Source organism: Arvicanthis niloticus, chromosome 10 (assembly GCF_011762505.2).
Source record: "Arvicanthis niloticus isolate mArvNil1 chromosome 10, mArvNil1.pat.X, whole genome shotgun sequence".
Taxonomy (NCBI): Eukaryota; Metazoa; Chordata; class Mammalia; order Rodentia; family Muridae; genus Arvicanthis; species Arvicanthis niloticus.
Window position 1 is genome coordinate 26,010,487 of NC_047667.1, and position 14,496 is coordinate 26,024,982.

Genomic DNA, 14,496 nt, shown 5'->3' on the forward strand with positions numbered 1-14,496 from the left:
GCTGATATCACAGCATTGCTTAAATGTCAAGATTTCTTGTTCCAGAAGGATAAACCATAATCCACCCATGAGCTGGACCTTTTCAGATGCTTTTGATCTACAGAGAGCCCTTCTCCCCTGTCCTTTGATAGCCACTGGCCTCCAGTGTATCTCTTGGAAGTGCTGAGTTAGTTTTCGGGTTTTTTCCCCTCTGTCTGTTCTATGCCTGGACAACATGTCTTTGTTCACACTAATTTGTTCTTGCTGTTCAGACCTTAGCTCAAGGGTCATTTCTTCCCCGCCATCTCAGAAGTGGGGCTGGCTGACCAGCCTCCTACTGTTTGCTCTGTGCGCTGATTTGCTCTGGCAGTAAACAGTTCCCTTGTTAGCTTGTCTATCATCAGCTTCCCTCCCTCTGACACGGGAAGCACCAATGAAAAAAGACAGTGCCCTTGTTGATCTCGTTAACTACAGTATGTCCAGGTCCAGAGCAGGACTTAGTGGGAATTTCATTGACACGTTTTGAATGAATGCGTAATTCATCGGGTCTGGGGTCAGACCCAGAATTAAGCAATTTCTAAAAAGCCAATGTGGTCACTTTAGGTCTACTGGGCTAGACAGCTCCCCCCCCCCAATGTACCAATACTTGAAAAGCTAATTTCAGGCCATTAAATAGTTTGACTATGAAATAAAAATCAATTAATCAGCTTGAGGGTTAAAAGAAAGTTTTCTGGTCAAAAAGAAGGTTGTGCTGAAAAAAAACTGCTAATATATTGTTTAAATTAAACATGATACAGTGACTAAGACATCAATCAAATACCTACGTACCACCAATAACTAAAATTTGCCTGGAAGGAATCAGACTCTTGGGGGAAAAAATATCAAAAGTAATTTTAGCACTTAAAAGATGCTATTTGCATGCATACCTTCTGTATAACAACAACAAAATCTAAGCAGTTTGGTAAATGTGAGGGTCGAATGCACTTTCAACTAAAAGTGCTGGCATGATAATGAACCGGCGGCCCATACCTGAAACTCGGCACTCTGGAGACCGAGGTAAGAAGACGGTATTTTCAAGACCCACCTGAGCTCCAGACTGAGACCTTGCCTCAAAACAACCAAAACCCAAACTAAAAATGACCTGAACGAACAAAGCTGTGAAATTATATTAGGAAAGCACATCTCTGTCTAGTAGGAATTTTTACTGTATTGTCAGTCCTTTTGATGTCCCCTGCGTAACAATTCCAATAAAAAATCCTGTATGTTAGAAACGGCATAGTGGTGAACAATTAGTCTCAGTGCTTGAGACGCGGGTCAGTCCTTTCTGCACAGTAAGTTCCAGGGACAGCCATGGATGTGTAGAGAAACAACTGACAACAACAACAACCACCTTACGTTAATGCCCGATAGATTACTGCCCAGCTTCCCCTTGCTTGCTCTCTGACAGTTCACCTTCCAGTACAGGAACTAAGTAAGCTACATGCAGCCGGGGCAACCACAGTTCTGAACCACCTGCTCTCTGCAGGCAGTACCTCTGTGTCTCTGCCTTCCCATCTGGTTCTACACTCCTACTCTCCAGACCCTCTCCCTGACCACTTTTTGCCCCTCCTGTGCTGCCTTAAGCACCCTCCAAAGGGTTTGCACTACATCTGGACAAGCCGCCCTCTCTCTGTTTTAATCTTGGTTAGACTAATGCAGTGTTGTTCAGGGGCTGGCTTGCTGTCTTTGGGAATTGCACTGCCTGGTGGTGATGTGGTTGGGAACCTCCCTGTGAGCACAGGATCGTTTGCACACAACCAAACATAAGACTAAGACTTAGGGGTCTGTGCTCAAATGCTGCCTCTATCAGGAAGGGCACATAAGGGAAAAAAATGGAGCCCCAGGGGATTTAGCAGGTGTTCAGTCAAGACTGCTCTTGCTGTTGTCTTCAAAAACTTAGCATAGGGATTACCACACAGTAACTCTATCCATGTGGTGAATGACTGGATAAAGGAACTGATACATGGATCAAGCGTAGGTCACACCTACTCACTTCTAGCAGACTTTCAGGGATAATTTGAGTGCTAGCCAACTTTAAGAAAGTGCCCCCCCCTGCACACACACCCCCACCCCCGTGAGATTAAGTGTGTGGTTTTAATCCTTATTTATTGTGGTGTGTGTGCGCGAGCGTAAAATTTTATCTTAGCATCCATTTTGAATGATATCTCTCAGGCCAGTCTAGGCCGAAGCAAACATACAGTGAAAAAAAAAAATTGTTTTTCTATTTCTAGTTAGCTCTCAGCTCCAACTAAATATGAACATTTTCAAAGGCATATCATCATCTCGCCAGGACTATTGTTTTCACTGCAAATAGCTAATATGATTTGAATCTAGTATAAACAGCAATATTATTTTCCGGCGTCTTCCCATCCTTAATTCCATGCCAAATAGATTCAGAGGTTTTTTTTTTTTTTTTCCCCGCCCTCGAAGCTGGAGTAAGAATCAATTAGAGAACATAATAATGTGTTAACTAGCTAATACAGCAGTTAACATTAAGGGGCATCTCAAACCTCGGCGTTTTCAGCAGCAGAGCTGTTCTTTCATTTGCTCTGTAAGATCTATAATTGAAAGAATACCGTGAGAGATGCCTTTCATCAGCTCCGCGCGTTACATTTCCTGCTTTGATAACTGTACAAGGAGAATCTAAGGCACTTCAAGCTACCCAATTACATTTGATTAGCGAGTCAAAATAATGTAACAGCTTTTCATCACCCAAAGGAAAACTTTTGAAGAATTCTGTTGCCAACACTTCTGCATAAACACTAATCTATATCATTATTTTTTTACAAGGGAAATGTAATATTTAGTAAGTTTTTTTTTTAATTAGGCAATAAGCAAAGCCTCTTATTCATCACAACTTTAGATCAAACATGCAAGACCGAGAAAAGATATGTGGGGCCAGGAAGCTCAGATAGATTTCAGAGTCCACAGTGGTCAAAATAAAACTATGTGCCTTAGACACCCAACTGCAAAGAGCAAGCCTGAAAACAGAATGTGCACTCAAAACATGGTAGAATTAGCCGAGACTCCAACCTACGTGTGCATGTCATCAGCAATGTAGGTATCTGATCTGCAGGATATCTGATATTTGGACCTCAGGGCATCACAACCCACAGGTGGAGAACCACTGCTTTAGGTAAATTATTCATAGAAAGGAAAAGCTTTGTACAACATCAGAGCTGGATCAAAATTAGGTGCAAAGTTAATCCTCAGTGACGTACAGCCCAAGGGACATCTCTCAGTCTCCAGGGCAATGTGCCCTGAGATGAGCAAACAACAGACCTCAACAGCCCATGAACTTTAGACTTCTAAATTTCTCTCCCAAACTTTTTAGCTATTCCTTTAGTCTAGACTATATGTTAAAAACTGAAGCTGGGAAGTAGTACCGTGTTAAGAGTACTCTCACTTAGCTCTTAAGAGACTCTGGCCTCAAACCCCAACACTGCCATCATTTAAAAAACAATCAGAGATTTGACCATGGTAGGTAATTCATATATAGCATGTGACAATGATCCCGAAGGAAGATGGAAGTAAGCGAGCACAGGCAGTCACCTGTAGGACTGGGTGGACAAAAGAACGTGGCTAAGAGAACTGCATGAGAACCCACTGCCGGGCACATAATGGAAACCTGCTGCTGTGTGAAAACTGTGCTGTTGGCTCACAAAGTAATGGGCTTTCAAGGACACATCATTCTACTTTGCTAGCACTCATCCATCCCCCTAGAAGACAGGAATTTCAAAGTCACTTTTCTATGAGTGGCACAGACCCCATCTGTAACCACCCTGCCAGGCCTGATGCCCACTCCTCTCTCATTCTGGCCCATCAATGCAAATGCTACAAACCATGAGTCCACTGCACCCTCTATGGACAATGACCCAGTGGAAGATTTGGAGGAAGTTCTACCTATTACAAGGCATAGCAGGTCTCTGGGACTATCTACTCAATTGTGTCTCTCATGTCCTCTGTCAACCTCAGGAGACTGCCCTCTTCCACTCTCCACACAAAAGGTGAGATCAGAGACCACTAGGTCCCCTATCCTACACTGCGGGGAAACCCTCAGGGCTTGGGATAAAGAATAAAGGAAGCTGAGGAGGAAGAAGAGAGAGTCTGAATGGTAAGGCCAGTAATCCAGACTAGGGTAGAAGCCCAGGCAGCCAGCAGGGTTCCCAACCTCCTGGCTGCCCAAGCTCAGTCTGGCATGAGACAACCTAGAATCAAGTTTTAGTATCAGACATCGGAGAAGCAGCCAAAACGATGGCGGAAGTGATGGACTGACTGTCTGTCCTTGTGTTTGATTGGGGGTGGTGTTCTTAGGTTAGAGATGGATGCCCCTAACTTGAAGAGTACTTTAAATGCCCAATTTCCATGCAGCCATTCTGTAAATGGATGTTGGGCTCTGGTGTGATCTACTTCCCAAGAACAAGCCAGAGCAAAGTCATTTTTTAGTTATCCCAGGAAATAAAAGGATCTATTGCACTTCACAGGTTCAGGGGGCAAAGTCCTCCAACAGTGCATAAAGGGGTGTCACGTGTGAGTCATGTTTGCTGGTTTCACAGGTCTGCTATCCATGGATGCATGGTACACACAAGGACCCAGGGAAACACAGGGAATCTCACCCCTCTCCCAGCCTCTACCCCCTGAGGAACTCATACTAGCAGGCAGGCAAGTTAAGTATGTGCCCTGCTGGGCAAGGGCAAGCCTTAGAGTAAGCAGAGACACTAATGAACTGCAGACAAGGATGGAACTGCTTCTAAGTAGACAAACTGACAAAACCTTTTCTACTGCCTATTCTGTAAGGAAACAGTACTGGCCCTTGGAGGCTGGAGAGAAAAGAGAAATCCCACCCAGGTAGTCATTAATTTAAAGACTGCCACCCTGCTACCCGCACACCTGGTACCCTCTCTGTGCCCGCAGGAGTGGGCTAGTTTACAAGAAAAGCTGTTTCCAGAACAGGCCCCTGTTCCCCATGCAGGCACCTGTCTGTTCTAATGCAAGCTTCAAGTGTGGCTCTAAGCTCAATTGCCTAAGAGCTCCCCTTACCTGAAAGAAAAAAATTAAAAGAGCAATGGATTTCCATATCATTGAGTCAACTTAGGAAAGGGTTCCTCTGTTGTGAAAAGCACCAAGTCTAAAGCCCACGTGACAATGGTAACAGTCAGGATATATATAGTCTACAGTTTAAACTGTGGTATTTGCCTCAGTAAACGCCTGGGGTCTTAATGTCATTGTCTAAATCAGTGATTCTCAACCTTCCTAAGGCTTTGAGCCTTTCTTACAGTTCCTAATGTTGTGGTGACCCCAAACCATAACATTATTTTGTTGACATATCATAACTGTTATTCCCACACCAGGCCTTGACACTGGGTGGACCCCTGAGAGTTTCTCTAGTCCATTCCTTCTGTCCCCCATTGCTCCCGGGTACCTCCAAGCTGATTTAGCTAGCTATGTCAACTTTACAAACACATTCTTTGACTAAAAGAACTGATCTTTAAAACAAACAAACAAGCAAACAAACAAACAGATTTGGGCCTGAAAAGAAGACACTGGTCAAGAGAGGGCTGTCCTTATGAGCCCTGGTTTATAAACAAACTCCTGGTCTCCTGCCTCAGGCTCTCAGGGCTGGCATTCCTTGCATGTGCTACAGCTTGTAATATCTTTTTACTAAACAATTAACTCCTACCCCTATAGACTTAGAAATGTGTTGAGGGAGAGGGGGAAATGTGTCCTCTAAAATTAATATCTTATGTGTGAACTGTGACCTAAACTTAGTTCTATTTCTCTTTGAACAAAAAGAGACTCCAGGCGATGGGCATGGTAGGAGCCTGGAGTGGTAGACCAGGCTGAGATGCCAACACTTGAGAGGCTGGGGCAAGAGGAGGAGGAGTTAAGCCTGGCTTAAGCTGGTATTCAAGGTTGAGGCCAACCAGAGCTACTCTGGAGAGTCCTTCTATCAAGAAACTAAAAAAAAAAAAAAAAGGCAGATATGGTATGTTATACTTCACCATGGGAAAAGGTTTGTGAGCTGTCAGCCCTGTGCTGTCTATGTGAACCCAAAAAAACAGTGTTCTTTCCCACCTGGCCTCAGGAAAACCATCCTGGTCTCATCAGCCAGAGGCGCACACACCTGACAACAGCCTGCCCTGTTACTCTGATTTCTCAGCTGTGACTTCCACACAGATGCCCTCCCCATGCTCAAGTAGATTACATATAGACTAAGATGAGAATTTGTTGGTTTCGTAAACAAAGCCATTGAGAAGTTAAGATGCTGACTTCAGAACAAGGTCTTTTTTCTTAGACAATCGCTGGCTTTCCAGGAAGGCTGTGTGTGTGCCCGCGGTTATGGCTAGTAGGATGAGCTGTGCAGTCTCCCAAATTCAACAAGCTTGGGAGGTTAAGTGGAGCTTGCAGCTTGCAAATCAAAGCAATTTAATCTGTGTCTCTCTTTCTCTCTCTCTCTCTCTCTCTCTCTCTCTCTCTCTCTTTCTCTCTCTCTCTGTGTGTGTGTGTGTGTGTGTGTGTGTGTGTGTGTGTGTGTGTGTGTGTGTGTGTGCGCGCGAGCTATTTTGGTTTTTTGAGACAAGGTCTCTGTGTAGCCCTGGCTGTTCTGGAACTCACTATGTACACCAGGCTGGCCTTGAACTCACAGAGTTCTACCTGAATCAACAGACATCTGGCCTTAATTCTATTTTAAAGTCTCTGAGTATCATAAGAAAATCAGATCAGGCCAGGCAGTGGTGGCGCACGCCTTTAATCCCAGCACTTGGGAGGCAGAGGCAGGTGGATTTCTGAGTTTGAGGCCAGCCTGGTCTACAGAGTGAGTTCCAGGACAGCCAGAACTACACAGAGAAACCCTGTCTCTAAAAACAAAAAACAAAAAACAAAACAAAACAAAACAAAAAAAAAAGAAAATCAGATCAGGGTTGGGTGGAGAAGGGAGTTTGCTAAAAGTGGGTTACAGGAACTGTGTGTGGTAAAAGAATTGCTCATGTGTCTGCATCCTAAGAATGATAAATCCGAAAGAAGGAATGTTAAGTTGTATTTTAATGAAAATAAGTTACTAGCGTATGGAAGCTTCAGTGTGCCTTGTTTTGTTTCTGTTTTGTGAGACAAGGTCTTACTATGTAAGCAAGCTGGCCTCGAACTCAGAATCCTCTTGCCTCAGACTCCTTAGTACTGGGATTATAGATGTGCACCATCAGACTGTGGCACTGTCATGGCATCACTGAAGAACACAAGTGTTAGAAGCTGGAGATGGCTCAACAGGTAACAGGTACCTGTCATCAAAACAGCCTACCAGAGCAGTATGGGACCCACATGATAGAAGTAGAAATGACCCCCACAAGTTGCTATGTACCCACACATGTGCACACACAAATAAACTTTAAAGATTCAGAAACACACACAGATGAAGACTATCCCTTGCCACTGCCAGATGGGTGTGTTCAGTTGTCCCACCAATCAACTCACCAGAACACAGCCTTTACACAGCACAAAGCAGTACTAAGTGCTGACCCCTCAGGTCTACAGTGAGAAGCAAACACAGGTATTCACACGCCCCACCATCACAGGCTTGTTTCAGATCATTCTGGAAGCTGAAAACCCGAAACAGATGGATCTGAAAGGCAGAATGCAGGATGCCATACCTGCTGGCTTATCAACTCTCCAGCTTCACAAAGATAAAGATGTCCCTGTCCAACTTTAGGAAGGGAAACCAGTCTCCCTCTGCTTCAGAGACTGCCCTGCCATTGTGAATCTGGATATAATGTGTTTATTTTATTGGCTTTTGTTTTGTTTTGATGAGCAACTGGCGGTAGAAGTTTTCATTTAAGTGGCTTTGAGAAATCTGATAGGAAAGTAAGATGGAAAGTTTCTTCCTTTGCCACCTTCATTAATCTCTTTCTCAGCTTGATTGTGCTGCACCCAAAAGTGAAAGCAAAGGTAGGTAGGTGAACTGTGTGCCTAAGGTCCTGGAACCTGGATGATTTCCAGTAGGGACTGTACCATTCCTGACTCCAACTGCCAGGCAAAGGCAGAAAGCCAAGTGGGAGGTGGAATATGGGAAGATGCTAGGCAGGCTCGTATGTATCCATCCATCCATCTATCCATCCATCCTTACCCCCACCCCCATACACATCCATCCATCCATCCATTCATCCATCCATCCATCTTCACCACCACCACCCCCAACCTCCCCACCCCCACATATATATGAAAGAGAGGCAGGGAGGAAGGGGAGGAAAAATTGGGGCTGGAGAGATGGCTCCCTGGTTGAGAGCACTTACCTCAGGTGGCTCATAACTACCTCTAGACCCCTTCTGGCCTGAGTGCAACTGTATTCAAATGGTCTCCTCCTCACACAGACACACACATGGATATGCATAAAATGATCTTTTTAAAACGTTTCTAAAATTGGGGCAGCTCTAATACAAGTGTATTGGTTAGCAAAGGAGAACTACGAACTGTGGTCTGGTAGTCTGGTGTGGTGGCATACAGTGGTAATCTCAGCACCTGGGAGGCAGAGGTAGGTGAATCTCTGTGAGGCTGAGGCCAGCCTGGTCTACATAGAGTTCCAGGCCAGCCAGGGCTACATAGTGAGGCCCCTCCACCCATCTCAAAAAAGAAGGGGGGGAACTGGGGGATGTTAAAAATAAATGCAATCCTGCTTAGAAATTCTGTAATGGATCAGAAAAAAAGAGAAAGAAATCTTAGCCCCAGCCTTTGCTGTTTTGATTTAGAGAAAACCACACTAAAAACCTGCCTTTGACATGACTGAATTCCTTTGACACAAACTCCCCAAGTCTCTGAGACCTATTTTCCACAGAAATGCTAGTTACGAGTTTCAGTCAGGATTAATTTAGACTTTTTTCTTCCTACATGTATCAGAATCATTCATGGAGGGGAAGTACTTCTATATCCATTTCCCAGAATCCTCCGAGGACTTCTGGTCTCATTAAAAGATCAAATAGATACTCCAGATCCGTTAGTTGTTAAACAAAGTGGGAATTATTTTCTCACTGTACTCATGTTTATGAGATAGATATTCAAGTCACAGGTGATGTAGGTAACAAGGGAAATGGAGCACTTTCCTTCCCTTGGGAGGACAACACGCTGGGGACGTCCTGAGCATGAGCCATTAAGAGAGTTATGTCTCCTATCTGTGGCTGACATGTGAACTGGATTCTAATCCTCTTTTCTCTTCTGCCCATCTTCTCTGGGAGAAGGGATATATGCTGCACATACCTTGCCCCCAAGCTGAGAGGACAGAACAGAATCAGGTCTGGCCATCTGCCCTAGGCATGGACATGTGGATTCACAGGGCCTGAGTGCTCCTGAGTCTTTGCAAGGCCCAGAAGCACTAGCTAGTAGATCTCCATGAAATGGTTCCCTAGTGGCTGAGAAGAATTATTGAGGCTTTCTACAGTGAGTCATTCCCTCCCCAGGGTCGTCTGGGCTCAGGGAAAACCTGTCTTGCTGATTATTAGTGATTTAATGGTAGTGGTGATGGACTTCTGAGAACTTAGAGATCCACTTCAGCTTTCCTGGCAAAGGTCTGTGCTCTGGGAGTCAAAGGTCATAGTGCTTGTGTGCATGTGCCAGTTGTCCATCTCTCTCTGTCTGTGTCTGTGTCTGTGTCTGTGTGGGTATGGGTATAGGGGGGAGGGTGTGGATGAACACATACTAAGGAGAGATACACATTAAGTCTGATTCTCTGCCCCTGACTCTGAGCCTCAGTTCTGCCTTCACTAGGGGCACACCACACTCTTCCACACCTCACTTCCTCCATATGTAAAGAGTCTAGAGACTGCCCAGAGAGAAAGTGTGCTGCTTCTGATCCCCCAGAACCCATGTAAAAAGCTGCTTGGGTAATACAGACAGCCTGCCGTTGCAGTGCACGAGGAAGAGACAGAGAATCCCGAGCAAGCTGGCTGGCCAGCCTCACTGTTTGCACTGAATTCTGGAGAAACTGTGCCTAGATATACAAGTGGAGAGGCATGGAAGAAAACACAGGACCATAAACACTGGCCCACACACATACAAGGACATGTGTACATGCATTTTAACACATGCAAAGATGAATACACATACACACACACACACACACACACAACCATGCACACATTAAGAAAGAGAAAGAGGTGGTGGGTGTTCCATGATTCTTTCCACCTTTGTCTCTGAAAAATTAGGCAAAATCTTGGCAGACAAAACCTAGCTTGGCAATAGGGACCATGGACTGCATTTGTACTTTTTTCAAAAGTGACAAGTGGCAGGATATTAATTTTTCTAATAATGCCATTGGTTAGGACTGAGGCCAAAGTTGTTTATGAGAATGAGACAAACCAGCTGAGGTATGGGGGGGGGGCACTTCCCCTTTCACCTTCCAATTGTGTTTTCTATAACTCAACTTTTGATCTCAACATGATGCTTTGATAGCCATAATTCCCTTTTCATACGCGCGCGCGCACACACACACACACACACACACACACACACACACACACACACACCTCTCACAGATAGGAAGCAAAGTCAAAACTGCCCACAGGTTCCTGTAACTAGTAAAGAAAATCTGTGTTTCCCCCCTCCCTTTTGACATGGGAGGAAGTGTAACTTGTCCCATGGTGTGATCAAGGGGTTGTTTGAATAATTGACTTATTATCCTATTATCTCCCAGAAGCTTTCTGTCCCCTAAATGTGTCACTTGATGGACAATTTTCTGGGATACTAACAAGAAAAAGACAAGTGCTTAAAGATGACCACTCATCTTCCCAAATGAGACTTAAAAGTCACAACTTCAACAAAAGGAATGAAGACTGTAGGCTGCAGGCATGTCTCTAGCCCAACCAGAAGGGACAGTGTGTGGTGACAGGTAGGTGGCAGCCAAGTGGACAGACCACAAAACCTTCCCTGGAGTAATACTTCTTGAACTGCGGGTCATGTGTGATTAGTGGGTCATGACCAGAATCAAAAGCAAATCACAGCATGAAATAGAGGAGACTAAAGCGAAGAAATAAAGTACAGATAGATTGCAGACAACCATGGGAAACCTGGCTTTACGTGTGTGTGCGTGCGTGTGCGTGAATGTATGAGATGTGTTTGTTATACCATGCCCCAATGTAAAGAGTATTTCCTACTATGAGTCACACTTTAAGCTCTGCAAACTGTATCCCCCCTGGAGGTGTCCTGTGCTGATTTTAGAGGACTTGCTCTGTTTTTTGACAAAGTAACTTTATACACAAACTGAGAAGAAATTCTCCTTTCACAGTAATACTTAAGCGATCCTGAAGTTACTCTGAGCGCTACTGTTGGTTCTCCTAAAAAGCTGAAAGGGTCCAGATTGTCTGTTCCCTAGGAGAACTAACTCCTTATAACTCCTAGGTACCCTGGGGTTTTTACTTTTCAGTTTACAATGACAGCCTCCCAAGCACACATTAAACAAGGTAAAGATGTCAGTGCCCTACTGCAAACCAAGACATTAACATTTCAGGCACATTTCAGCCCGTGCCATTGGAAAGAATGTCTACTTTCCTGGCGCTCCTGAAGTCTAACCTGTGACCAGCGCATTCATATACCTTGTAATGTTTTCTTTTGTGCATATAAACAATCAATATTTTGTTGTTGGTTTTTAAAACATCCATCTCTTCAGCTGTCTTTCTAAAAGAAATTTTCTTTTGTTATTTTATTTTTGAGACAGGGTTTCACTCTGTAACCCAGACTAGCCTAAAACTCACTGTGTAAACTGGCTGGCCTTGAACTCAGAACAAGCCTCTTTTCTTAATCTTCTGAGTGTTGGGATTACAAGCATATGCCTCCACACCCGGTGCTTTGTTTTATTTTGCTTTTTAAGGAATTATAGACAAAACCATCTTATTAGAAACTTTAGGAGAAATATTTTTTCTCATTAAATTTTATATTCATCTTATGCAACTAAGTTGTTACTTGGCTATGTTAGGTGTTGCTTTGACTATTCATTCATTCCAATACAATCAAACCATCCATCCTGTAACACTTGGTTAATACTGTTTTCTGGTGCCAAACAAAGAGAATAATGTAAGACTAAATACAAGACTGTGTTACATAAAGTCGGAGTCTTTCAAACAACTAAAATAACTTAAAGAAAATACTTCTTTACTGTGCCTGCAGTGTGTTCTCATATGTTCTTTCCTTACATAGCCAACCTCAACACAAGCATCAGCTCCTTCAGCCCTCTTGGTAGCACATGCAAAGTTTCACAGACGAGAACAAGACTTGGCAAGATGCAGCTACAGCCCCAGAAGACGTCCCCCAGCTACAGAGTCCACTGCTCATTTAGCCATCATTCAGCTCTCAGCAACAGCTAAAAACACTTTCATTTTTAAAGACCTGATGTGTCCCCTTAGGAACATAGCTATGAATGTAAAAGCACCCAGAACATTAAGAGTGTTTTGGTTTGGCATTTTAAAGAATGAATGCTCTATCACAGAGTGTGTCTCTACTTTGAAAGCACCTGGTCTTAGCATGCTAACTCAATGCATTCTGCTTAGCTTCTGCAGCCTGGTCCTCAGCTTCGGCCACATTTCTATATAGCAATAAAGGCCAGGAGAAAAACCGGGAGGATGCATTGTAACTGCATGCTGGTGGCGCTTTATTGACCTCTTCAGTCAGGTAATTCCACACACATTGTTGCTTTAAGACTTTTGTGAAAAAGATTATTTTCCCTTCACAAACCCCTTCTCTACTCTCTCTGTATGTACAACATATTTTAATAAGCATGCTAGGTTTGCAGAAGCCACAGATACTTATTGTCACCTCTCCCACTATGATAGCAAAAGCATAATATTGATTTTTATAACGAGAAAAGACTTAGAAGTCAAATTCAGGGTTTGCTTACATCAGAAATGGAATGACTAGTTGCCAAATGTGGCTCGGTCTTCCCTCAGAATCCAAACTCCTAAATAACTTTCCTGTATTAATTTGGTCTTAAGTTTCAGGAAATAAAATAATTATGTAGTTAAACATAGATCCTTATGCAAACAAGTGCTGTATTTACAATGTACCAATCCATTTGCTTAAACCACAGATATATGAGTAGACAAGCACTCACCATTGGCCGACAATAGCAGTGAGCATCTTATTTCAATCTGCTCAGAAAACAATGGTTTACCACCCCTAATGCCAGTGCAAACAAACAGTAAACGCCCAGTTCATACTTCTAGCCAATGATATTATTTGCATTTTCTTGGACCTGAACAGTTAAATACTGGCTCCCCACACCTGCTTTGAAAAGAAACCTTCAAGATATAGTATAGTTTCTGACTTGGTGACTTTACAAATAGTTTAGGACCTGTTTGATGCAACATATTTTAGAACCATCTCTGAATTAAAAGGGATAAATGTGCCATACTATAAACAAAACAATACCTAATGTCATGTTCAACACCATCTCCCAATTAGGAGCTACGTGGAACGAAAGCCCTACACAGGAATGGTCACACACCCATTTTTTTCTTTAAATCACACAAACAAAAGAAAAACCTATTCTCAAGCACCAACAGCATAACTAACAGGCAGAAACCTAGCCATACTTTTCTTGAGAAGAGGGTTAGTCAGAATATGACATACCTTCAGATCCCTGAAGAAGATACTACTCCTGGCCCACTCAACAATGGAGAACAGGGTCTGGTCCGCCATTTTGCACAAAAGCCCAAAAGCGCTCAGCTTTTCCTGCCTGTTTCGGTTACTCTGCTCTTGCTGTAGGTAAGCCATGATCTTCGCTTGAACTTGAGGCTCATCTGGCTCACACTTCAAAAGTTCCAGTATCAGGTGTGGGATACCTGCTGGGGAGCTTGTCTGGTAACCATCCACGTAGGGGTAGCCCATCATCGACTCAGGAGAGCTGGAGTAAGGGTCTGGGTACTCAGACTTGATGGGCCGGCTAGGAAAGTGACCATATGGTTGGTAACCATGCAGGCTGCCATGAGGTGGCATTGTCATGCTAATGGGAGATGTGACAAAGGGACTTCTGTCATAGTCTGTCTGAGGCAAGGCTACATGGTTCAGAGGTAGGCCTTTGGAAGCAGAATGAATGTTCTGAATTGCAGAGGTCAGGTCTGAGGGCATTGCTTGGATCACTTGAGACATGGCTTCCAGCTTAAGTCCATTGGCTCGAATGAGGGCTTTTTTCTGTTGCTTCAAGGCCCTGTCTCTCTTGTACATTGGCCCAAACTTATTTCTGCCTCCTCGCATTCGGTCAGCTCTTACGGCTGTTGATAAGAGAAAGAAGGGATATATAACATATAAGAAGGGAGTTAGCAGCACTCTGAAAGATCTTGAGGCATTTGAAAATGTTGACAACTGACGTGTGTGTGTGTGTGTGTGTGTGTGTGTGTGCCTGTGCCCACGCGCGTGCATCTGTGTATGATGGGTGTGTGTGTGTGTGTGTGTGTGTGTACAATAATCCACAGATATCCCAAGAAGAGAAATATCTTCCTTATGAATTCT

At 43.8% G+C, this 14,496-nt stretch overlaps 1 protein-coding gene across 5 annotated transcripts in view; it reads right to left on the reverse strand.

Annotated features, from left to right (window-relative positions):
• Nr5a2 (nuclear receptor subfamily 5 group A member 2) overlaps positions 1-14,496 on the reverse strand; it is a 117,276-nt gene that overhangs the window by 82,568 nt on the left and 20,212 nt on the right. For all 5 annotated transcript variants that reach the window (XM_076941271.1, XM_034513521.2, XM_034513522.2 and 2 more), the window contains one exon: positions 13,618-14,258. In XM_076941271.1, the coding sequence (XP_076797386.1) occupies positions 13,618-14,258 (641 nt within the window). The remainder of the gene's footprint in view (positions 1-13,617; positions 14,259-14,496) is intronic.